Genomic DNA, 25,243 nt, shown 5'->3' with positions numbered 1-25,243 from the left:
ATTGCTCCAGTGCCATCTTCCACCGCATCTGTGGATACTCTGACAAACATCCCATGTTTTCTTCTCCATATTTTTTCCTTTTTTTTTTTTTCTCTCTAATTGCCAAATATTGAAACAAACCTTTAGGCATCCCATTGGCAGCTAGTGCTACACAGGAGCATCAAAATGGAAGGAGAGAGCAAATTCTGGAACTTTTAGCATGTAGTATGATAAAAGAATATAAATTGTGAAGGAAAAAAGTCTGCTATTTACATTAAGGACAATGTGACAATGTCAAGAAGACATTAGAAACCCAGAAAATCATTCAGAGAGAGAGGAATAAAAACAGCTGCCCGCAAGAAGTCATGATTAAGCTGAAGGCATTTTTAATGCGAATCAACAGGAATCACAGCCTGACCTGAATCTGTTTGACATTTTTCATTAGAATGGAGACAAACACAAGATCTGCCCTTATAAGGTTCTGCCTTGACATAAAGAAATTTCTCCTTGAGGGATAGAGAAGCCTTGGGACAAGAAGTCAGATAGAATGCGGGGTCTCTCTCCCTGGGAGTTTTCAACAACCACCTGGACAAAGCCTGGCCCTAATTCAGTGATGCCCCAGCTTGGAGCATGAGGCTGGGCTGGAGACCTCCTGAAGTCCCCCCTCCAACCTGGGTGCCTTACCCAGGGGATTTACCCCATCTTTCTGTGAGACAGAGGTCTGCAGAGCAATAAGCAGTGAGAAAAGAGCAGTGTGGCATAAATGCATTTAATGGACAAATGCGGTTGTATGTAGCAAGATAGTAAAATCACATGATGTCAGATGAGAAACATATAAGGAATGGACTTGTAGCAGCAAGACTAATTCACTATTGAATGAGTACTCAAGGAAGAATCAGAGTCTGACAATGTTGCCAGCTTTAGGTGGGTTTCTGATGTCTTTCTGAGAGGTGTTTGTTTTAGTTAAACACAATGTTCTGGCTTCAAAGGCTGAGAATCTGGTTGCTACTTTCTGGGTTGTGTGCATTTTAGCAATTCCTTCTGCCCTTAAAAATGTGAGTCTGTGAAAGGTTTCATACCTAGGTACTGCATATTTGTGTGGGTGCAAGCACACGCCTGTGAGTGACCTGCACTGGTGAGTGCACTTGTTCACTGCACATGTGGCAGAGGTGAGGACACCTTACTGGGGAGGGACAGTCCTGTGGACAGCCATATCTTGGGTCTGTGGGGCCTTACTGCCAGGGTGACCTTGTGGGAATGCAGTATGCTCAGGGTGAGGAAGGGTCTGTCCTGATCATAGTCATCAAACAGTACCTTTGGCTATTCCTAGGAGTTCAAGAAGCCCTTTGAGAAGGCCTGCAAAGACTATGAGAGCAAACTGTAAGTTGTCAGGCTTCCTTGCCCTGAGACGTGGACCTGGAGGCTTGTTTTTGGCTGCTTTCACTAGAGAGCAGTCAGACGGAGCCTTTCAAGTGTCTCTCCTCTTTCCTTGAGCGCGAAGATTGAGAAGGAGAAGCGCGAGCTGGCGAAGCAGCATGGCATGGTGCGGAGCGAGGTGAGCAGTGGGGAGATTGCTGAGGAGATGGAGAAGGAGCGCAGGACCTTCCAGTTAAACATGTGTGAGGTAAGGACAGGGACAGGGCAGGTGGGAGCAGCTGGGGCATGGCACATACCCCACAGGTCTGTCTGGCTCCTCCCTGCCCTAGTTCTTTGTGGTCTGCCCACATGGTCCCTCAGTTGGAGAGCTGCCTGGGTTGAAGTAGGCTCAAGCCAACCTTGGATAGGGGCTGATCAAGGAGTTTAGATGAAGCATGAGCCTATATTAACCTGGCAGTAGAGATACAACTGCACCCATCATGGGTCCATCGCTCTCTTGGCCGGATCAGGGCACTTATGTTCATGGGCCCTGCCTGCCACCAACTTCTCACCCCAGAAAAGCCACATAAGCTGCTCCCATCAGGGCCTGACTACCAGGAAGAGCCACAACACACTGCTCTTCACTGGTAATGGGGGGTGGGGGGTAGGCATAAAGACAAGCGTGTGAAAGGCATTTCTCTCTAAGTTAAACCTTCAGTCACTGTGTCATTTTCCCTTCAGTATCTAATCAAAGTGAATGAGATCAAAACCAAGAAAGGGATCGACTTGCTCCAAAACCACATCAAGCACTGCAGCTCACAGTTCAAGTAAGATGACTGTCAACCTGCCTTCACTCCCCTTCACTCCAGAAGTGCTGGTTTTAGAGGGAATCTGGGAGGTGGTTTAATTTGCAGGACCTAGAGGTCTTGCAGTTGAGTTGGCCTATTCTCTAACATGCCAAAAATCCTCTTCTCCTGGAGGTGGTGGAGACAAGGATCTCAATGTTGTGTGCCTACTCTCTTTAGTCTGACATACTTCATATGACAATATAGGACAGACAGCAGGCAACTTTCACTGAAATCTGGGATGTGAAGAAGACAGTGCTGAGCACTCTCCCTGACTGTAACTGCTTCAAAGTATATTTAATAAGAAAGCATTTTTTTAACAATGAAACAAAAGCTTGGGACAGCCCAGTGCCGGCTTTACAGCCAGCACTAAGAGCAGGATTTCAGACTGTGCTCTTACGTTAGCCTCCCTTCTCAGTTTTTTCCAGGAATGTTTAAATGCAACAGCAAAACTGAAGAATTTTACAGAGAAGCTCATCCCAGAGCTGCAGAGTGTGAGTATTCATCTGAGGTTGGGTGCGTCAAGGGGGTGCGGGCTGGAGAGTGGGGATGTCTGCCCCAGGGCTTCCTCTTCCTTCCAGATAAGAAAGTTCTGGGGACTTTCTCATCTGTAGTCATTTCCTGAGCCTGCAATGTGTAATGTGACCCTTTGAGGGGAAATGCAGCCATCACTGGGAGTGGGAAAGTTTTGGTGTCATACCCCAGGGCACAGAATAATATTAAGAAGAAACATAGAACTGGATACCAGAGGCACTGATGTATTCAGCTGTCATAGTTGCTCTTCAGGCTTTCAGGTTTCCCATTTGTGCTCCTGGCTTTCCTGCCCATTGCTACTAACTGAAGCTCATCATGCTCTTCACTGGGGGCTTTGTCTTGCTGGAGAAATTCTCATAGGGCTGTATAAGCCTTGTGACCTTTTGCTTTTGACTTTGGGTTCTGGCAATCATACATGGCCAGGAGACAGGAAGAAGTTTTTCAAAATGGCAAAGCCTATGGTGGGATTTCAGAGCCTGAACACTGCTGTTACCAAGTCCCTCAAGTACTGCAGAAGGTTTATTTTAGCATGTTTAGACCTGAGATCTAGTTTGCCTTGCTCCTCCTTTTCCAAACCTCCTCATAAGTCATGATTTGGCGGGGCCTGGGGTATGATCCTCACCCACAGACTGTGACAGTGTCATTTGTACTCATTTCCCTGGTCCTGTAGTGCTGCTCTCCTCTGGGCAACTGCGATTTTCTTTGAAGCCATCTGCTCTAGGGGAATTATTCTGCTTGTTTCGTAGTGTAATCATTCATGTTGAAATTAAAATTCATTATTTAAATAACAAAAAGAGAGGACCCTGGAGTGAGGTAACCGAGCACAGCAAACAGCATCTTCTGGGTCGTTCATGCAGACCTAACACCAGGCTTCATTTCAAGGCCATAGTCCTCTACCAAGATCCCTGGTGGAAATGAACTTTTTGATGGTGTGGTGACTTTTTAATTACTACACTACCAAACTGGAGGAAGAAAAAAACAAACAAACCCTATAGCGTCCTTCAAGCTGTTGGTTGTTTTTGCACCACAGAGAGCTTCAGGCTGTTGTTTTCTCAGAAAATAACACAGTGGCTGAAGTGCAGACTGCATTTGCCATGTTGCTTGGGGTTGTGCCTGCTCCCTCACGGAAGTTTCTGTTGAACAGCTTCGTGCGCAGGCACCACAGCATTGCAGGGGAGGAGTGACCACCTCCCACCTCAGGAATGGGGCTCGCAATGGACCTGGGGAAGTGACGAGGCTGAGGGGCACAGGGCAGGGGCACGGGGCTCTCCTCCTCCTCCCATGTGAACTCTCACTGTGTTTTGGTACCCTGCAGCTGAAGACCAGGCAGGACGAGGAGAAGAAGCAGCTGTGTGCCCTTCGGGATCAGCTGAAGGCAGTGTTGCAGCTGGAGCAGAAGGAGGTAAAGCCAGATCAATCTTCCCAGGGGAGCACCCTCACAGGGCACCAGTTACCCTGTTGCTCCTTCCCTCCTGCCCAAAGCAGCCCTAGCTGCCTTCTGGTGTGATCCCGGCTGCTATTCCTCTCCTTCTGCTAGGACACTGGGAGCAAGCAAGCACGGTACAACATGCACCAGCTGCAAGGGAACAAGCAGTATGGCACGGAGAAGACAGGGACCCTCTTCAAGAAAAGTGATGGGTGAGTTGGGATTCGGTGTGTCCCTTACGGTTGTACGTTGGTCCTCTGTGGCCAGCACAGGGCTCACCCAGCCCGACCTCCTCTTCTGGAGTGGTAGCAAGGGCTGAAGAGCAGGACGAGCTGCATGAAGGTGTGCTTGGCACTGTCCCAGTCTCCCAGAGCTTTATACACAGGGCTGCAGGCAGCTAGTGTCCATCCCATGGCCCTCAGGGCATTTCTCTCATGTGAAACTGCCTAGTGCCCTCTGAAGCTCCTCATGGATGGGGTGAGGACTTATACACAGGCTGGGTGAAGTTTTCTGCTCTTTCACATGCCTGCCTCCTGGCCCTGACATGTCCTTTGCTTTTCCAATCCTCTGACCCCACAGATCAGTACTGGGCTCAGCTTCCTGCATGAGATTTGGGAGAAGGAACACAAATGTTGTGTGGCTTACCAGCAGCGCAGATCAATGCCACCTTGGAGATGGCATCAAGGGCCACAGGAGAAAGACAGCAGGGAACTAAGTTTCCCCTTGTGCTGCTTCAGACCCATCCTGTGCCCATGCCCAAGAGTCAGATCATGAGCTCTGCTGTCATTGAAGAGAGGCGCTCCAACCGGTGTATGTGAGCCTGAGGGCTGGGGACCTGCACTGGGAGATGAGCAGTCCTGGGAAGGGTCTTGAATGGTCCTAGAAAAACCTGAAACTGGACAGAAAATAATGAACTGAAGCTCAGGAGTCCACTTCACTGCAGGTTGAAGTTCAGTCTCTCCCCCTTTTTGGGTGTATCTCCTCCATCCTTCTCCCATTTACAGTCTTGGAGGTGTTAGGAGCAGCTTGGAGGTAATGATCCTGGCTGTTTTCTGGGGACATATGCAAAAGTCTGTGTGCTCTGTAGCAGGACCTGCTGCTCCAAGCAATGCTCTGTGTCCACATTGCCTCTGCCGCAGCTGTGTTACCCATCTGTACAAGCCCATTCTTATGCCATATGATGGGCCCTTCTCAGTTCAAAGCAGACCAAGAATGACATACTCTGTGACAGTATGGACAGGATGGCTGATGAGAGCCACGTCCCCACGCTGTCCCTTGCAAAGCTCTTATGCTCACCAGCACTCCTGCATGACGTGATCTGCTCCTCTGCCTGGAGCGTTGTTTGTGTCCTTTCATCCCACCCTCTGCTCATTTCCAGGCTGAGAAAAGTCTGGCAGAAGAGGAAATGCACCATCAGGAATGGCTACCTGACCATCTCTCACAGCATGGTAGGAATTGGTTCTTCTACCCTGCTCTGCTCCTGCCGGGGAGCTGCTGCCTGCCCCTGCTAGGTCAGCCGAGCCCCTGCTGCCCAATGCTCCAGTGGCTTCTGGGGACCCAGCAGAGCCCTTGTGCCTGGCACTTGCACTGCTTGTCTGCCCTGTCGAAGCAGACTTGCCACTGAGATCTGAATCCCTTTGACCCAAGGGACAAATATGGGAGGCCCTCGCTTGCCTGTGTGCATGGAGGGAGTGAGCCTGAGGACCAGGCACCCTCAGCATGGGTTGGCTGTTGGGAAAGAAAAGGTCCACATTGCTGCTTCTTGCATTACTCCTGAAAGCAGAATCAAGGATGAAGTGCTGGGGGCAAGGCAGGTCCGTGGCTCTGGAGCCAGGTGGTGATTGCCACTGCTGGGCCACCACCATTTGATGCCACGAGGCCTGAGTCTTCCTTGTTCCACTCATAGCCCAACCGCCCGCCAGCCAAGTTGAACCTACTGACCTGCCAGGTGAAGCTGAATGTGGAAGACAAGAAATGCTTTGACCTGGTTTCATGTGAGTGCTGGCGCCTGTCCCATGGCTCCTCCAGAAAGTGCCTGGAGGGTGGTGGTGCTTTGGGTTCAGAGACTGAGTGCAGGCAGGGAGGAAGTGAAGCTCTCAGCTTTGGGTCAGCTTGCGAAGTTGTGGTGGGGGGCAGCTGTGATCAGAAGCAGCAGTGAACACACAGGGCATGAGACGGGCATTGCAGCAGTGTGTGTGTGTGTGTGTGGACTGCGAGAGCACAGTTCCTGTGTAGCATCTTAGCCAACACCAGCATCCCTCAATCCCAACGTGGGAGCAGGTCCCTTTGCTGGGGGAGCATCATGGAGGGGCCAGGTGGGAAGGGGGTGGCTGTCACCCCGCCGAGCCTGGTGGGCAGGATGGGTGAGCGCAGCGCCCAGGGAAGCACGGCTCTGTGTGTTTCAGACAACCGCACGTACCGCTTCCTGGCGGAGGATGAGCAGGACTGTGTCGCGTAAGTACTGCCAGCAAAGAGCAGCTCAGTGGCAAACAGAAAATGCTTGTCCGTCTGCTGATGGAGAGCCAGCTCTTCAGCTAATTAAACAGATCACTGCTGCCCTTGTTTGATGCCCTTCCCATCCTTGCTGTGTCCTGATTGCTTTGGGGGCTGGCAGTGAGTGGGTCATGGGGCCCCACAAAGTTTTCTGGCACCATTTTTCTGCTGGAGTCCTGCGGGGAAACTTTGTGCTTGGTGGCTCCATGCAGAGCCAGGCTCTCCCCTGCGGGGCCCCACTCCTAAGTCACTTTCTGCCCACGCAGCTGGGTGTCTGTCCTCAGCAACAGCAAGGAGGAGGCGCTGAACGTGGCCTTCAGCAAGGTGCAGGGCGGAGGGGAGAGCAGCAGGGAGGAGCTGACCCGGGCCATCATCAAGGAGGTCAGAGGCATGCCTGGGAACAGGGAGTGCTGTGACTGCTCAGCACCGGGTGAGAGCCAGCTGTTTGCCTTCCCTCCAGGCTCCAGCATCTCTCTGCTGCTGGTCCTGCTGTGCAGTTTGTGCCCTAAGCAGTGGGATGAGAGGCAGGAGATGGGCGTGAACCTAGCAGTGTTGTCTCTGCAGATCCCACCTGGCTCTCCATTAACTTGGGCATCCTGATCTGCATTGAGTGCTCTGGGATTCACAGAGAGATGGGTGTGCATGTCTCCCGCATCCAGTCACTGTCTCTGGACAAGCTGGCAACCTCTGAATTGCTGGTAGGATGATGCTAGTGTGCTCTGTCCACTGGCCTTCTCATTCTTCTGCTGTGGTCTTTCTGAAACCAACCTAACTCTGTTAGGTTTAGGGGCCTCTAAAGCTGGCCCATACCAAGCTGTAATGCCTGGAGTTTCATGGTTACTGTGGTAGGAACTGTTATCTTCAAGAAGAGGAGGAGAGTATTACTTTGCTGTTCCTGGGTCACCCATCTCCCCCAGCTTTGTCCTGTGGTGCAGGGCAGGACCAAGCCCAAACTGGGATAGAGCAGTGTGGGGTGGACAGGGGCTGGAGGCTTTTCATAGTGTTATTTTAGTTTTGGGACCATTACATGCTCAGATCCATGCATGCAATGCATGCTGGAGCTGGGAGATAGCTGCAGTAGGAGTCAGGACAGAGCCTCTGGCTGTTGGACACAAACATCCCCACACCCCTTGACATCCCCCATACCTGGCCAGCATCTCAGCCCCAAGCTTCCTCTCCTGCTGCCACACGTGTGCTGCTGCTGCCTGTCCCATGTCACCTCTAGCTGGGCTGTTTTGCAGCTGGCGAGGAACATCAGCAACGTTGGCTTCAATGACATCATGGAAGCGAATCTTCCCAGCTTCTCTGCCAAGCCTGCGGTGCACAGTGACATGTGAGTTGCTCTGCAAGAGCTGGTATTTGTGGTCATGCTCAGCGGTCCTGCTTGCTCCCTGCAGTGACCAGGCATGTAGCACTGCCCGATCTCCTCCCCAGACTGTAACTTCTCTTTAGAAGCAATTTCATCAAGCCCAGCAGGAAAGGTTTGATAAAAGAGAACGGAGGAGTGAGGAAGAGACAGCAGGATAAGAGTCAGGATTGAGGAGACAAAACTGGAAAGGGAAAGGCAAGAAGAGAAACCAAAAGTGGAGCTGCCAAGCAGGATGGCTCTGTGGCTGTGCACATCTGTAGGGAGGATGGCCCTTCCACCACAGGTGGGAGGGTGGAGTGGAACAGGGGACAGTGATTTACCTGGTGCACTGCAGTAATCCACAGTAATCCACAGAGCTCGGGTGGTGGCTGGTTCCAGCAGTAGCTGAGGGCTTCTCCAGGGCTTAGTGCCGCAAATCTGAGCTTCAGCAGAGTTCTTGGGGGAAACCCATAGCTGGGGTTATCAGGGCTGAGGAGACTTTCAGGAGGGTGGAGAGGCAGACCAGACACAATCCAGGTCCATTCCAGGTGTGTAAGGCCCAACTAGGGCACCTTTTAGACAGCATGGATCTACACGGCAGTAAATAGATGAGCAAGAATTGGGCACGTGGCTGGTAGAGAGCAGGGAGAACCAGAAAATGCAACTGCAAGAGTGGGGTCAGGGTTGCCAGATCCAGCATTGAACTTGGCTGCTAAGAAAACAAACTGTTCGCAGTAATAATAATCGCCCTTCTGTGATCACCTTTTCTGTTGGGAGTGCTCCAGTGCCCCTGGGTCACACCTGCTGCCCCCCAGATCTTCTGGCTGGTCACTGCTTCTGCTGCTCTTGCACCCTCCATCTGGGCAGCTTGCTTGGCCAGTCCTCCTCCAGAAGCCATTCCCAATCCTTGGGTACTCTTTCCCAGCTTACACCTGGTGCTTCCCCAGCATCTCATTGTCAGAGAGCTGAGCCCAGTGCAGAGCTCTTCTCTGCTTGGAGAAGAGGCGATAGAGGGGTCTGGAAGTGGTGAGCACGTGGGAGAGTGGGAGATGAACTGATGCTTCCTTGTCCCTCTCAGCTAGACCTCAGGGCATTGGAGGAAGGTGGTGGGAGCCCTGCTAGAAGCAAGGACAGGAAAGGTGCTACGTTGCCTGGCAGATCTGCAGGAGAGACAGGGAGAGCAGCTGGAGCAGCAGGAGAGGAGGGAATGCCCCTGGATGCTCATGGGGTCACTCCAGGGCTCCTAATTCTCACTTGGCTGGTCTCTGCCAGGGCCTTTCGGAAAAATTTCATCATTTCCAAGTATGTTGAGAAGAAATATGCCAAGAGGAGCCCTGCTTCTCAGTGTCCAAACCTCCCAGAAGCCGTCAAGAATAAGGACATATTTTCTTTACTCCAAGCTTATGCAGAGAACATGGATTTGAGCGAGCCTGTGCAGGCACCTCTGCAGGTATGGCACCTGGTAGATGGCACCATCATCAGAGGAACAAAACAAGGGACATCCACAAGGGGTTCCCACAGGCAGCTATGCAAGCTGGGGCTGCAGGGAGCCTGAGCCCTTGGAGCAGACCCAAGTAGCTTCTACTCACAGAAGGCAGTGGGATGTTTTGGGGGTGTTTGGGAATGTTTTGTCAGGTTCTTTGCCAAAAGAACCCACAGAGTGAGGAATGCCATGGCAGAGGGGGGGTTTCCCAGTTGCTGTGCCATCTCCTTTCCCAGCAAGGACACTGGTGGGTGTTCTCCCAAGTACAACTGAAGGAGCAAAATGCTGCCATGAACAAGAATGGGATCTCCTAGGACAAACTGGCAGGCAAGGAGCAGCTCCACAGGGAGCAGCTGTTATGCACCCCGAAATCATGACCTTGATGAAGGTCTGCTGCTGGCCTGAGGAAAAAAAGAAAAAAAGTTACCTTTCTTTGCTGTTTCTAAATGTGAAAAGGGATAGATTCTTCATGAAGAAGAATAGATTCCTCATGAAGCCAACACAAATATATAATAAAGGTTCTGGGTAAAGGGCAGATTATAAGAAAATGAGTAGCTAAGCCTCTGAGAAAAATGAGCAAGCTGTGCACAGAGGACAAAGAAAAGGTGAGAGTGTGCAGAAAACCTTTCTGGAGAAACATGGCTCTATGGCTCCACATTTTTACTCAGTTCACATGAGCCTTGGTGGGCATGGTTCCAAAAAGACAAGTAAAACCTGTTTCTATTCACCTGTCAGGGATTTTAATTGTGTAAAGAACAGTTCTTGAAAGACAGAGCTCTTCTCTGGGATGCCAGCATTGGCAGACCCATCCTGTTTTTTGCTGTTTCTGTCTTGGTTACAGGAACCTGGGGAGACCATTCTCCACCTGGCAGTGCTGTTGTCTGACCAAACCTCATTGCATATCGTTGATTTTCTTGTCCAGAACAGGTAAGCTTAAGACACCCAGTCAGCTTGTTGTGATTAAGCCACTGCTAGTGAAACGTGCAAGACTCATGGGCTTCTCCAAAATGCTCCCAAAGAAAAGAAGAAGCACAAGGGCAGCCTCCCAGCAAAAGTGCCTTGGGGTGGACTTGGGGTAACCATCCCTAGATCAGAGGGGCCTTACCTTCCCTCATGTCCTCTGGGTTGAGGTGCAACAGTGGTGGTGACCGCCTCTTCTCAAGCACTCTCCAGGAGACCTGGGGAAGAACGATGTGTAGGCCAGCATGTGGCTGGGGCCAGCAGCTCTCCTCAGATTTGCTGACAATATCCACCTTTTGCTGCAGCGGGAGCCTGGAAAAGCAGACTGTGGTGGGGAACACGCCACTTCACTACTGCTGCACTCACAACAAACCCGAGTGTCTCAAACTGCTGCTGAAGGCCAAAGCCAGCATTGCCATCGGTGAGTGGCCATGGGATCCCTAAGTCTTCTAGCTCTTTTCTGCGAATACCACCCTGACCTTGCTGGAATGCTCAACAGGGCTAGTCTGAGGCTGGGGAGGTTTGGGAGAGGCCAGTTAGTGATGGTGTTGTGGGGACCCTGCCCATGGGTCCCCACAGGCACTTAGGCACTTAGCTTTCATTTTCAGAGCCAACCCTGCAATGCTGGAGAACAGGTAGGAGGGCTGCCAAAACGCAGGTGCCCTGGAGCCCAGTCACAGGTCCTGTCATTTATAGTGTCTATGAATGGCCTCTTCACAACACAGAAGTGAACTTTAAAGCTGGGATCCTGGGTGACATGGGAAGTCACAAATGTTTTTACCATCTGGTACCAGCTGAGTGGGTGGGTGTGCTGAGTCATGCTTCCTGGGCACTCCTGAGATGTAAACCATCTCCGTAAACCATCATACTGACTCTTTGTTTCAATCTGGGCTTAGGCTGTCCCTTCTCTTCAGATAATTTTTCCTGTACTTGTTTGTCCCCAGAAGCAGCATGTAGATGTGATGGGATCTGAAGGATCTGTTGATCTTGGTGCCATCAGCACCTCACTCAGCTCCTCTGAGGGTCTCTTCCTGCTTCTGGGGCTCCTGAGCTGGACATGTCCTCTCCTCCTTCCCCCGTGACCGTAACATTTCTGCTGCAAGTCTCCACAGGCTCCCTGCATGCAGAACTGCCCTTCACTTCTCTGAAAATGGTTCAAGGTTGCCCTTTCCCCCCACAGCTAACAAAGCAGGAGAGACAGCTCTGGACATTGCCCGGAGGACGAGACATCCCCAGTGTGAACTGCTGGTAGGACACGGTGTCTCAGCCCGTGGTTTTGGGGCACATGCTGACGGCAGAGCATGGCTGGGAAAGACACTGCATGGATGCTTGGCACAGGGCCACCCACATCCTTCAGCATCTCCACTGCTGGTGTGGGACAGAGGAGGGTGCCAAGGGGTCTGACAAGTGCTGGAACTGCTGGTGTGGGGTCCCTCAGGGCTCGGCAGTTTGCGACAGGCCAGGCAGTTGGACCTGAAGCTGTACCAAGCCATATGGGGTGAGAGCATCTCCTCGGCAAGTCTAAGCCCTGCTTTGGCCATGTCCCAGCATGTATGTTTGGAGACCTTTGCAAAATCCCCAACCTGCTGGATGGGAAGCACCACTCACAGCATGCAGTTGTTTCCTGGACAAAAAACGGTCAGGGATGGGGCAGGGATGTCGGTCAGGGATGGGGCTGGTGTGGCAGGACATGGCTGGTGGGTCCTCAAGGGACTCCTCAATGCTCCAGCTGTTGCAGGCCCAGAACAACCAGTTCAACCCGCGCGTCGATGTAGAGTATGAGTGGTGGCTGGGCCAAGACGACATGTATGAGAGCGATGAAGACCTGGATGAGAAGGTGAGGCGCCTCCATGGGCCTGAAACTCTGGAGGACTCGAGTCTATGCATGCTACCACAGGCCCTGCTCCCACCACACCTGGAGCAGGCGCTCCTGTACTGGCTGATCACCCTTGCCACATGCACTAACTTATGAATATCTGTTTCCTAGCTGGGTCTTGTGAAGAGGGGGTCTGCCCATCCCCAGAGCTGCTGCCAGCCCCCTGCTACTGCCTCCAGGCTGGAAGCAGCAGAGCCAGTGCCCCAGGGGAGGCAGCTGGACATCTATGCCCTGCCACACACCCACCTCCACAGCCTGGACATGCCACCAGCCCTCCCTTACCTGCCTTCCTTCCCACCCCAGCGGGCAATGTCAGGTGAGATCCTGCATAGGGTGGCGGGATGAGCTGCTGGAGCCCATGTAGCCTGGTTCCATCAGCAAAAGATGGGACCCTAATGAGGTGTGAGGGGCTGTCTGGTGCCGTAGGATGCCCTTCTGTCCTCTTCTCCTTGAGGGAGGAAGGCTGGCTTGTGCTGGCTGGTTTTGCCTAGCACTGAGCCCCACTTTGAGGAACAGCATGGTGTATCCTTACCCTTGGTGCGTTCCTGAGTGCTGCTGCTGTTGGGAAAGGCAGAGGTGAGCATGTTTAGAGACAGGGCTGGGAAGAAAAAGCTGCCAGCAGAAACATCAGCATTGCAGTTCTGCTCCTTAGTAAGATGGGATCCTGCTGTCCTTGCCCATTCTTTCCATGGTGTGTCCCAGCTCTGAGAGCTGGAGCTCCCCAGTTCCTCAAGCTGTCCTGCTTTCTGGGAGACTCACCAAGTCCTGCCTTACCTCCCCTCCATCTGTCCTAACTGTGGCTCCAACCTCACAAATTTCTCAAGTCAGACCTGCAAGCAGGGAAATGATTATTCCTGTCAATGCATTTGTGCAAATTTTCCCCCAGAGTTTTGCTTTTAGGAGCTCTGCTTGCTGCTGACCCGTGATCTGTTCTTGCTCCCTTTTTAGTTCCTGAGGGGTCACGTCCTCGTCTTCTTACCAGCTCATCCAACTTTGCTGAGGACACACGAACCAGAAGGAGCCCCCCGCCGCCTCTCAGCATCAAGCACAAGCGTACATCCTCAGAGCCAGCTCCATGGGTCCCACTTAGCCCTGAGAAACCAAGTCTTGCCATCCTGGCTTCGGGTAATGAACAGACCAGCCCAGAAGGGGCAAGAACAGGCCATGCCATGGGGATTGGCCGTGCTGGTGGGTCTGTGGCCCAGCACCTGCTAGATCAGACTGGTCACGGCTTGTTGAGCTGGGTTACTTGGGGGCACGTTGGAGCTGCACCGCCCAGCTCCCACCACTGACGGCTCTGCCTGGTGATGCTTTTCCTCACCCCAGACTCCACTCTAAGTCTTTCTGCTTCCTAAGCACATCCTCTTCCCCTGGTGCCTCTCTTAACACCAGACCCAGATCCTGTTTCCCTTCCTGCTTTCCATCTCAGCCAGCTGGGGTACTTTTTGCTCACACTGTGACAAGGAGCAGGACTGTGCTGCACAGTGTTGCCCAAGAGTGGTGGTTGTTGTTGTCAACAGGTGTTGTCCACCTGTGTTTAAAGTTGGGAGGACGTGACCACCCTGCTTGTGTCGTAGGTGCCCTGAAGGCCATGGACTGCCTCTACACGCCTGTTCCCAGCAAAGCTGGACAGCCTGGCCCACACCGATCCCTCCAAGAGTCAGAGCCATGTTGTGGACATCCCCCACATGTCCCACCTCCTCTTCCTCAGAGGAGCAGTTTGGTAGGTGGTAATGGGCCAGGATCAGCTTAGCTCAGCTCCCAGGTTTGCCCACATTTATCACCTCTGGTTTTGAAGTGAGCTGGAGCTGGTCCCAGCAGCTGCTCCTCCCAGCACCTCTACTGTGCCTCCCTGGCTTTGACATCTTCCCAACAGTTGCTGGGAATTATGTGCATGGGAATGGCAGGTCCCTCCCAATGCACACTTGGACCCATGGAGATTGCTGTTATTTGCTGCTAACCAAAATCCGCATGATGCTCCAGTGCCTTTTGAGAAAAGCCTTGTTTGTGAATTCAGGTTGTTGGCAGATCAGGGTGCACTTCTGGGCAAGGACAAGGGTTCCATGTCCACCTTGGCCCAGCCTCTGTGCCCCAGGGGACATCCTTCTCCCCAGCCCTTTCATTAGGGGGACCTTGCTTGGGTTGCTTGGGCCTGGGTTGTGCTGAGCAGCACCCCTGCCTCCTTGCACGGAGCTGCTCTGGGAACTGGGGCCCCAAACAGTGTGTCCACCACTGCTGCAGTCCTGGAGAAGAGGAGCAAGTGCCTCTGGACAGATGCCCAAGCAGAAAGAAGCCTTTTCTGGAGCTCTGTCCCACCCAAACTCCCAGCAAGTGCTTGGCAACCTCTGCCCTCCCTCCTTCAGGGGAGGGTGGGGTAGGATCATAGAGTCATAGAATATCCTGAGTTGGAAGGGACCCACAAGGGTCATCCCACAAGGGTCATCGAGTCCAGAAGCTGGACTTGATCAAGGAGGAAGGCACTAAATTTATTTTACTTGTGTGTGGCAAAGGTGTGGCACAAGGGATGGAGGAGGCCTGACAATGCTCTCTCCTGCTTGCAGAACAAGCTGCTGCTTCGCAGGGTCCGTGCTCTTTATGACTGCAATGCTGACCGGGAAGATGAGCTGACTTTCCGCACAGGCGAGATCATCGTGGTGTCTGAAAAAGAGGACAGCAACTGGTGGGTGAGTGAACCCATGTGTGCTGAACAGCATTGGGATACGCACAATTCCCCTCTTCATGCATCTCTTGCTTCAGTTCCAGGACTGTCACACCAGTTATCATTTCCTGCTTTGCTTCTGTCTCTCCGTTTTCTATATTTTCCTTGACACCTGAGCAACCTAGTCTGAGATCCCTGCATCCTCACATCCTGCATGGACCTCCCACCTCTAGTCTGCTCTGCTGCTGGGACAGGTGCCAGCATGTTCCCCTCCCTCTCCTCATGGCCTGGTCAGTCCCCTCACCCTGCAGCAGCTTCTTTGTCCCCCCCCCCCCCCCCTTGCATCCCCAGCCAGCTACCCTCTGTGTGGGCATCAGAGGCTGCTCTCCTGTGGGCTGCTGTTGGCCCACTCCAAGGCAGGCAGTTCCTCAGGCCTGGTGTGAGGAGAGCATAGGAAGTCTTGCCCACTACCATGCTGGCTGGTGTCTCCAAAACAGGACTTCCTTGCCAGCTGTGGTGGCTTCTGCAGCCTCAGCAGAGCCAAAAGGATCCTGTTGTGTCACAAGTTTCTTGCATACCTCTGGGTTTGTAATCCTGCAAACCGTGAGCTATCTGCTCTTGCTGGCAGCAGCATGGTTCCTCCAGGGCAGGGAGTAGGGTTGGACATGGGTGTAAATGCACACCTCAATTACACCCTGAGGACTTAAGCAGTAAGCAGTGATTACAGTTTTGGTTTCCTGATCCTTCAAACAATTGTAAACAGCAATTGCAGCACTTTAGGAGAAGCAAATTCAAAAGCTTCATTGTTTGTAGCTAATAACTGATAACCCTCATTTTAAAATGCTAATTTCTAACCCAAATGTGTCCAAATTCTCCATTCCACCATCAAATATATATTTTATATTGGAGAAGAGCTTTTTCTCCCGGATGTTGGTCTGAAAAAGTATTTATAGGCAGCAGTCAAACCTCCTCTTGAGATTCTGCTCCATAAACTATGTAGAAAACTCTTCTGCTCCCTTCTGTAACATCACATTTTGCAATTTGTCCATATTCCATCTGTTTGCTTATCTTTCTGTTGCACAGGTGTCTCCCACGCCAGGCTCAGCCCCCCCCAGTGCCGCATGGAGACACAGTCTCAGTCCCTCCTCTTGCATGATGGTTCTCTCTGTTCAATCTTCCTTTTCTCCAACCAGCCACAGCATCCTGCAGAGCACTGTTTGGGCTCACACCTCCTTTTTTTCCTTTCTCCTTGCAGAAAGGCTGGATTGAAGGACAGCCTCACAGGCGAGGTGCCTTCCCTGCTTCATTCGTTCATGTGCTCAATGAATAGGAGCCACTTTGATTCAGGAGGGTAGAACTGATAAGCCACTTGAAATGCGACTCTCCCCCAGAACTCCACCTGTGCCCCTGGTCCCAGCATCGCCTCTCCTCCCACAGCGAGCCCGCCCCAGAGCACCCCCTGGACAACAGCGCTGGGTCCCCAGAGCCCCGTGTGCCACAGTTTGAGCAGCCTCTGGGGCTGAGGTGCAGGCAGCGGGCACAGAACAGGCCGCTGTGCTTTCCCCAAGTGTGGAGAAATTGCCTAAAGTAACTAGGAAAATTAAACTAATATTCACATTTTAAAGAAGATGTACAGCATTGAAAAAGCTTCCAGGGTGGAGTGTAGCTGTACTACCTAAGCGATCCCTAGGCCTCCAACCTTAGATGCTATCGCACTGGTGTGCTGACTGTAAGGAACAATACGGAGCGTAGAGCGGAAACATCGCGGCTGGGCTCTGTGACCAGGTGGGGACCCGACTGCTCTTGTGCACACCGAGACCAGTAAGCTGCACATTCGTTACCCTGAGCCAACGACCTGTCATATTTTTGACAAAATGCTGTACCCTAGTGCACTTTTGCTCATTATAATATCATTATAATACCAAAACACACCTCCATCCCAAAAGCTACATGCCTCCAAGGTGCAACCACCCCTCACTGAGCACACGCTCTGAGTTTCTCAGAGTCTATACCTTCAAATGAAAGTGAGAAAATTTTTTACCAATCATAACCAAGATATGATTAACTAGAGTCACACAAACTCCACCTAAAAGATAGAAAATAATATAAATTGGCTTAAGAGAAAGGGGATGTTAGGGAAGACACCATCACGAAGGATACCTTCTGACTTCTGGGATCAGTTGATGGGCTAAGCCTCTCGTCGTCCCCCCCCCCCCCCCCCCACTGGGACACGATGGGGTAAGATTTGAACACTTGGTTATACCAGGTGTCTCTGCAGAAACATATAAATCCCTATAGAGTCTTTGTGCCTTTTAACACGTTAATAGCCAGGCTGTGTACCTGTGTATTTCATGCATGCTAGCTTGCTTTTGCAGACAGTGAATTTATTGCTGGCAATCCAAAGAACCTGTGTACCTGTTGCTGTAATAAATTGCAATTAATTGCATTGTTCCTAGCCATGATAGTTCTCATTGAACATGACTGGAGTGAGGGCATGCTACGTTATTGGTGAATCTGTGACCATGATAGTTCAATACCCTGAATCTGACCGGACCCATAACAGTTAATCAGCTATGTCCCTTAACGTGACACCAAGCACACTGCCTGTCCCATGTGCTGACTGCTCTAATGGAAACAGTGGTGCTGTAGAGCCATGCTGCTGCCCTGCAGAGCTATTGGGCTGTGAGCAGAGCTGTGCTGCTGAGCAAACCCTGGATAGTGGCTTTGGCTGAGGATGGGGCATGGCAGGAGCCTTAAAAATGAGCTCAGTGGAGCCAGCAGCACTGAGCACTTGTGCTGTCCTCACTGCTTGCGCTGGGTTGAGACAGAGAACAAGATAAAGGATGTTGTTTCTGTAGGTCTTAGCTAGCACGATGGTATGTTAACAACCCCAAAGATAAGGACTGTATGCATAAATAATGGGACCAGCAAGACCTGCCTTGACTGCTGAAGTCTGTCAAAGAAAGAAAAGGTCAGAAGTTTAGCAGCAAGGAAGACTTCTGACCTTCAACAAAAGACCACCAGAGTACACCAGATGACCACCCAAGGACTCCAGTACACACGTGAAGAGGGGTGGGAACCTATTTTAATGATTCTTCGGTGATCTGATGAATATGCAAGAGACTTACAGGAAATAAAATGAATATGTATATAGCCCACTAATATAAGCACACTACCTGTATGGTGCTGTAATAAAGAATACCTGCTTAATAACTTTGATAACTGAGTTTTCACTGTGTCAAGGTTTCACTGTTGATGCTCTGGAAAACCTGCTCTGTGTCCGCTCAGTGCAAGGCTTCAGGCTGCAGGAGTGATGGAGAGGGCCTGTGAGTCTGCTGCCAATAAATACTAGTGCTTCAGGAGTTTGTGTTGTGCAGGGCTGTTCTGGTTTAGGTTTCTATCTCTTTCCCCTTTGCCAGTCCCCCTCAGGCATCAAACCCCCTTATGGGCAGCAGAGCAAAGCAGGGCTGACCTCCCCTTGAGTGAAATCGGAAACAGTTTCGATTGCACGGCTTTTCTCCATGGGCTAGCTTTTTCCAGTTGCCAAGGCACATTTTACAGACTTCCTTACTCCTTCCTGAGCCAAAATCCTGTCCAGGTGACCTAAAGAAACCAGCTGATGAGGCACCGGGTGCACAAGGCTGTCGAGACCTCTGTGTTTTCAGCAGAGGATGAACCATCCCAGCGTAACCTGCAGGGTGCAGGACAGCAAGTCCACGCCAGGCATTTTCTCCCGCCTCCAGAGGTGTGATTTTATGCTGAATTGCCTGATTTTATGCTGAATACACAGCCCGAAGCTGACTCCACCATTTGCGGTGAGGCTCCGGGCTCCCTCACTTCCCCTTCCTGCGGCAGCCATCGCAAATAGCGCTGAGCGCTGCTGAGTGTGGCGGTGTCGCCTCTGCCCAACCGCACTCAGAGGCACCTCCTCCAGAATGAGAGGGCCAGGCGACAGGGGGATTGCAGCACCCTGGGAGCCCCTTTCCCATCTGCGGGTGTGGGGAGCAGCGTCCCTTGGGACTGAGCGAGGCCAGGGACGGGTCTATGGGCGCTGGCATGCCCCAGTACCTGGGCTGCAGTGCGCGTCTGGGTGTGGGGCTGGGGGCGTTTCAGCTGCCACAGGGGTGTGGGTGGCCCTGCTGCAGAGGTCCCGTCAGCAGAGCAGGGGCTGTCTGAGACTGCTTGTCCCTGCCCTCCACCCCACAGGGCCCTGCCCTGAGCCTCTTGCCTGCGATGGGTGACTGCAAAAAGCTTCGTGAACTGTGCTGCCTGATTCCCCTGGCTTTGGGCTTAATGGAGCTGCTGGCACCGACTGTGTGGCCCTCAGCCAGAGCATCCTCCCTTGGGGGCTGCGGGTTAATAAACCCAAGACTGCAAGCTCCTGAACCAGCTTCCCTCCTTCCCCGGGTGACTGCAGGCCTGGCAGGTGTGTCGGAGGGATGCTCTGTGCCTCCAGCACAGCTGCTGGTGGGGGGGCACAAGCTGACATCGCAGGCTCGGCACTGGGAAGTCTTTGGGGCGCAGAGCTGGCATTTCGTGGCCTGCTTTGAAGCTACGCTTCCTGCACAGCCGTGGCTGCGCTTCCGGCATGCTCCTGTTGGCTTGTGCGCACTTCCCCTTGAGAAGTAACATTTAGCTTGCCCGTGGAAGGACCGGCAGGGAGTGACTGCCTGGGACCAGCCGAATCTCCCACCTCTGCTCTTGGCTCAGACTCATAGGAGGAGCGCTTTTGCCGTCGGGGGCACGTTGCGCAGGTCCATTTTTGGGCAGCTGGCTGGACACCACGGAGAGCAGGTATGTCTGTGCTGTAGGAAATGGTGATTGTGGAGACATGAACCCAGTGCTCACCTGTGGTCCTGTCTCTGGCCTGGATTTGCCTGCAAGGAAGGGGCTGAAGCCCCCCCTCCCTGTGAGGGGCAGGAGTGGGTCCCTGTCCTTCAGCTTTCCCAGTGCAGTGGTGAACCCTCCAACCTGCTGCTCCTGACACCATGACAGAGGCTGTCCCGCTGTCCTGCTCGTGCACTCACGTGGCTGCCTTGGGCCATGGAGTCAGGTACCGAGCTGCTGGGCATGCTGTGGGGAAGAAAAAAAACAACAAATCTTTTTCTTCTGACTAGCTTTATGCGAGACCTTTTAGATGAAGGACAGGAACGTCACTCACAGCTAAGGCTATTGAAGAAAGGTCCGCACAGACACACACATGCACGCACCAGGTAACCACTTCTTGGTCCTCCCTGCCGGTGGAGATTTGGTGCTCCTGAAGCCTCAGAGTCCCCGGGCTACCAGGGAGCAAGTGCCTGGCCAGCCATGCAGCACCTGCATGCTCCACTCTGTGAGTGGTGGCGGGGAGGCTTCCTGCGGGGAGGCTGCCGGGCTCTCTGCCCGCATGGGGAGGTGGTGTGGGAGGCGCGGGAGCTGCTTTACTGGTGCACAGCCTCCGCTCTGCAGGGAGCCAGAGGCAGGCTCAGGGCTGAGATGAAGAAGCTTTGCCACCACTCATCTGTAGCATCATTCACAGATGCTAAAAGTGCAGCAGGCAGAGCGTGACACCTAGCATAGCATGTGTTGCCAGCTGGCCCTGACCTGACCTGCGTAACTGTGACATGTCAGGAGCAGAGCACAGCAATAAGGCCATTGAACAGTTTGGAAAGGAGACTCGAATTTCAGGTCTATAGTGGGAAGGTGAGTGGCGAAGTGGTCGCAGGGTGGGACCCCAGTGTGTCCCAGGAGTCTGGGCAGAGTCCTGCTCCTGCCAGCAGTGCCACTGCCACCAATCCTGGTGTCATCTCGCTGCAGGTGGCATGAGGGATGCAGTGCCGGAAGCGCACGCAGGTGGTGTTGGCCCTGTGCCTGCTGCTCGTGCTGTGGCAGTCTTTCCAAGCCTCCATTTCTGGCCTTGGCCACCTTCTGTTCACTCCCTCTCTGTCCGCTGCCCGTCACCCACCCCAGCCCACTGCCCGCTGCTCCCCCAGCACCAACACCTCCGCCTGGTTCAACGCTCACTACAACGCAGCCGTGAGGCCCCTGCTGACAGGCGCAGCCCACGAGCTCTCCCTGGATGTGGTTCAGTGGTGGCTGGTGAGTGGGCGCATGGATGGGTGCTTGAGGACTTTCCTGGGCTCCCCAAATATGCATTCAGAGGATTCTTCCATGCCCATTGCCCCCCCTTCCCCCCCCCCCCCCAATCCCCCTCTCCATTCCCCTCATCCTTCTCCATGGCACTCAGGGAGGAGGGAGGGCTCCAGGCTGGGGGGGCTGATGCTATCTGTCCCTGCCTGTGCTCCCCCAGACCCTGCAGGGCCCCCCTGACAGCAGCCAGCTCCAGGCCATAATCCAGGAGCTTTTCGCCGTCCTTCCGGCCCTGAAGGGAAGCATGTGGGACCCATCCCAATGCAGGCGCTGCGCTGTGGTGGGCAACTCAGGGAGGCTGAAGGGGTCCCGCCACGGCCCACGGATTGATGCTCACGACTGGGTGCTGAGGTGGGTGATATGAGGGTTCACATCCCGTCCTTGCTGCTGGCCAGGGTCAAACTACATCCCTGCCCAGCAGCCCGGGTCTAGCACGGCATGCACCTTCCTTATGGGCCATGCCTTCCTGCTGTCTCCCAGGATGAACAGAGCCAAGACAGCAGGCTTTGAAATGGATGTTGGCACGAGGACAACCCATCACTTCATGTACCCAGAGAGTGCGATGAACCTCTGGCCTGGCGTCCACCTTGTCCTAGTCCCTTTTAAGCCTCTGGACCTGAAGTGGGTGACCAGTGCCTTCTCCACAGGAGAGCTCTCACGGTGCGTCCCCTCTGCTGTCCTGGGGCCTTGGGGATAGCATCTCTCATGCTGAGGAGCCTGGAGCATGGTGTAGGAGGCAAAGGGCTCAGAGTCCCTTGAAAAGTGCTCTGCCCCCTCTGCACTGCAATGTGGGGAATCAGGTGCTGAGAGGTCCCCACGGTTCTCGGGCATCCTGCATCCCTGTAGCCCAGTGAGCAGGATGGTGTCTGTCCCCACCGCGGGGCTGTGGGCTTGATGTTTCCCTTTCCAAGGGCAGGCAAAGGGACACCATGGGGCTAGCTCAGGGGTTGGGGGGGTGCCATTGGCCTAGTGCAGATCAGGTGTCTCACACTCATGGCTGTCCTCTGGCTTTTGCAGCACCTACATGAGAGTGAAACAGTTCATCAAAGCTGACAGAGACAAGGTAAGGGCTGGGCAGGCACCTAGTGAGCATCCCCTCTGCTCAAGCACCTGATGCTGGGACTCTAGGACAAGGGGGATGAGGGGTTGGTGGCTACCAGGGGTTGGTGGCATCGCCTTTGGCTGTGAGGTGACCCCAGAAGTTTCTGCAAGGCAGTGCAGGATTTACAGCCAACTCCTCATGACCAGGCAGAGGCTGGGCGTGTTTTCTGGGAAGGAGGCAGCAAGTGGGGTGGGGGCAGAGCTGGCAAGAGGGAGGACTCGTGTCTGTGCTAGTGGCAGGGCCTGGCTGGTCCATTTGCATCTCATTGCTCCTCTGCCCTTGCTCAGGTGCTGATCCTGAACCCGGCATTCCTCAAGTACATCCATGAGACCTGGCTGCAGGGCCACGGCAGGTACCCCTCCACTGGCTTCACAGCGCTGCTGTTTGCCTTGCACGCCTGCCAACAGGTGAGTGCAGCCACAGGTGCTCTGCTCTCACAGGGAGAAGGCTTTTCCTTGCAGCTGTGGAGAATTTCCTTTGCTGCAAGTTGTCTGTTACCCCTCGTGGTTTTTTTTTTGGGTCTGGATCCAGCTCCCCTGTAACACCATGCTGGTGCAGGGAGGTGCAAACTGGATGCAGCACTCAACCCACAGCCTCACAGTGTGGCGTGTGGGTGGACATTTGTGGCCCTCAGCTGCTGGCCACACTCTTGCTGGTGGAGCCCGGGACGTGGTCAGCTTGGCTGTGCCCCCTCACCTCATCCATTTCTCCCAGGCCCTGGTGCTCCGTGCCCAGAGAGGCCTTCTCCCACTCTGCAGTGACGGCTCTGCTAGAGGGGGAGGCAGGCACTCGCTGCAGGCTCTTGGGCTAATCGAGTGCCCATGCAGCAATGGCTCTGCTGGCCTGCCCGCAGGTCTCTGTGTTTGGCTTTGGAGCAGACAGCAAAGGGAACTGGCATCACTACTGGGAAGAAAACCGTTGGTCCGGAGCCTTTCGCAGGACGAGGGTCCACGACGCTGATGTTGAATTCAGCCTCATCCAGAGACTGGCAGCTGAAGGCAGAATTTTATTCTACAAATGACACATAGCCAAGAAACTGAAGACAAGCTGTTAGCACAAGAACTGGCTGCTGGCAGCTGGCGCAGCTCTGTAGATTGCTTCTCCCCTGTGCTGCTGTGTGCCTGGGCCGGCCATAGCACCTGGCCAGAGGTTGTGCTGGGCCCAGCAGCTTGGCTCTGTGAGCATGAGTGGCAGTGGGAGCTCAGTTTAGCCAGAAGGATGTTTTCTGCAGGTCCAGGTCTTCACCAAGCAGGACACCGAGGGGCAGAAGTGGGGCTCACTGCTTTCAGAGCTCTAAGACTGCATGGTTGACAGCCCAGGGAGGCTGCAACTGTGGCCATGTTCACGCAGCCGGCTGTGCCAATGCATCTGTCCATGTGCTGGGGCTCAAAATTTCCCCCCTCTGATGGCTTTGGGGGAGGTTTATTGCTGTTCTTTGGGCAGGCACAGAAGGGCCTTCCTTTTTTTTTTTTTTTTTTTTTTTTTATAACTAAGGAGTATTTTCGTATTGTATCAAAGAAGACTAAGACATGAAAAAAATCAAGTATGCTAAGTCTGAATACAGCAGACTTAAGTACAGATAAAATCATCATATGCTGAATAAACTTTGAAAGTGCACGTGGAGCTGTTATTATTTGTTATTATTATTTGTTTTGCTTTACTGCTCTAAAAAGACAGTGCAAGTGATCTCAGCCCTTCTCTGTAGGAAAAGATCGCAGATCCTGAAGCCTGAGCGCCATGAAATAGGTTTCCTCCTCCAGAGCAAGATTAGCAGATGCTGCGATTGCTGGCGCTCTGCCTCCCTGACCAGGGACAGAAGCAAGCACCTCCCCATGCTCCGTTTTTTGCTGATGCACTGGAACACACACTCCCTTTTCTGCAAGCAAGCTGCTAAATTCAAAAGCTTTAGCCACCCAGTCCAAGCAGATTCTTTTAAAGTAGTTGCAAAGAAATAAATAAGTTTTAATATAAATAAAAAAGTTTTTCAGATATCTTCTGAGAAACATGACAAGCATGGGACTACTCAGACCCCTGCTACTCATTCTGCTCCACAGAGTACAATGACCAACACAGCAGCTTGTCATTTCCTCCGTCACAAACATGAATGTCCTTGAATCAGACCAAGCTTTGTCATTGTTACATCATATTAGTTACTTGGAAAGTCACCAGATCTCAACTGCTCATCAACTTCCATTTTACAGCAGAAACCTGTTATCATCCCTGATCTAACCATTAGCTTCACCTAATTTCTGCCTCTCCAGGTAGAATCCCCATTTCTGTGCAAGTTTTGCTTTTCCTTTAAGGATCCCTCAGCACTTGCTATGCTAACAGTACAATTAAACTGCCATCTCTCTGCTCTATCCTGTCTGCAGACCAGATGCTGCTCTTTGTTCTCTGGTCCCCCAGAGAATGCAAGTCTTGCACTTATCCTGCCCATCACCTTCCTTGTGTCTTCTCTAGGTGCTAAGCAGTGCTCTGTGTGATGATCTCCAATGGTTTTCTGAGTTTTACAAGTAACTGGCTTTCTTGCCAAAGTCAAGTGATTAGCTGCTTTAACAGTGAGTTAAACTCTTACTTTGTTATTTCCATTTATTTTCACACTCTTGATTATTCTTTCAAATTTAGTCACAAAGCTGTGTGCTCTAATGAGTGACTGAAGGGCCTAGAACAGTTCAGCTCACTTTTTGTTCCCAGTAACACAGATACCATCTTCCCTTCTCCCGTTGCAGCAGAACAATATGATCCTGACCTGACGGACTTATTAAATATCCTTGTTTCAAATACGTTTTTTACAAACTCGTTTTTTCTATCTTGGAGATTAATGAGTCACCTTACCCACACCTCAAATTGCTTCTCCCTGATTGATAAACATAGTTTTTTATAGTACCTGTTTTGAAGGTCTGTTCCAACTAATTAAAAAAAACCCACAAAAGTATCATTTGATTCTGTGCCTGTCATACTCACCATGCAGTACTGGAATAAACTGTACCAATCACTCAGACTACGTTTAGAGTAAACACCAAAGTAAATTTAGAACTGAGATTTAAGAGCAC

General features: G+C 52.4%; 2 protein-coding genes across 2 annotated transcripts in view; both read left to right on the top strand.

Annotated features, from left to right (window-relative positions):
• The window catches only part of LOC311215396 (arf-GAP with SH3 domain, ANK repeat and PH domain-containing protein 1-like), a gene marked incomplete at its 5' end in the record, with an annotated part of 19,613 nt that extends 3,237 nt beyond the window's left edge, over window positions 1–16,376 (top strand). The window contains 22 exons of the mRNA XM_084296521.1: window positions 1,310–1,359; window positions 1,474–1,603; window positions 2,077–2,162; window positions 2,599–2,674; window positions 4,030–4,116; window positions 4,252–4,352; window positions 5,519–5,588; window positions 6,047–6,134; window positions 6,546–6,594; window positions 6,900–7,063; window positions 7,198–7,331; window positions 7,875–7,966; window positions 9,254–9,431; window positions 10,306–10,391; window positions 10,730–10,845; window positions 11,605–11,672; window positions 12,154–12,261; window positions 12,412–12,616; window positions 13,249–13,425; window positions 13,878–14,023; window positions 14,862–14,984; window positions 16,215–16,376. Coding sequence (XP_084152647.1) covers window positions 1,310–1,359; window positions 1,474–1,603; window positions 2,077–2,162; window positions 2,599–2,674; window positions 4,030–4,116; window positions 4,252–4,352; window positions 5,519–5,588; window positions 6,047–6,134; window positions 6,546–6,594; window positions 6,900–7,063; window positions 7,198–7,331; window positions 7,875–7,966; window positions 9,254–9,431; window positions 10,306–10,391; window positions 10,730–10,845; window positions 11,605–11,672; window positions 12,154–12,261; window positions 12,412–12,616; window positions 13,249–13,425; window positions 13,878–14,023; window positions 14,862–14,984; window positions 16,215–16,289 — 2,409 coding nt within the window. The 3' untranslated portion in view covers window positions 16,290–16,376. The remainder of the gene's footprint in view (window positions 1–1,309; window positions 1,360–1,473; window positions 1,604–2,076; window positions 2,163–2,598; window positions 2,675–4,029; window positions 4,117–4,251; window positions 4,353–5,518; window positions 5,589–6,046; window positions 6,135–6,545; window positions 6,595–6,899; window positions 7,064–7,197; window positions 7,332–7,874; window positions 7,967–9,253; window positions 9,432–10,305; window positions 10,392–10,729; window positions 10,846–11,604; window positions 11,673–12,153; window positions 12,262–12,411; window positions 12,617–13,248; window positions 13,426–13,877; window positions 14,024–14,861; window positions 14,985–16,214) is intronic.
• A 4,391-nt stretch (window positions 16,377–20,767) lies between these two features.
• Window positions 20,768–23,211, top strand: LOC311215334 (CMP-N-acetylneuraminate-beta-galactosamide-alpha-2,3-sialyltransferase 2-like; the record flags this gene model as incomplete). The annotated part of the gene is made up of 6 exons (XM_084296438.1): window positions 20,768–21,037; window positions 21,249–21,439; window positions 21,569–21,748; window positions 22,106–22,151; window positions 22,478–22,597; window positions 23,044–23,211. 6 exons carry the CDS (start codon window positions 20,768–20,770, stop codon window positions 23,209–23,211), a joined length of 975 nt encoding a protein of 324 aa, XP_084152564.1.
• Between the last annotated feature and the right edge of the window lie 2,032 nt (window positions 23,212–25,243).

The sequence above is a fragment of the Netta rufina genome (assembly GCF_964035555.1).
Source record: "Netta rufina genome assembly, chromosome: 16".
Lineage (NCBI taxonomy): Eukaryota > Metazoa > Chordata > Aves > Anseriformes > Anatidae > Netta > Netta rufina.
The sequence above is the reverse complement of the archived record's forward strand: the minus strand, read 5'-3'. Positions and strand labels throughout refer to the sequence as shown.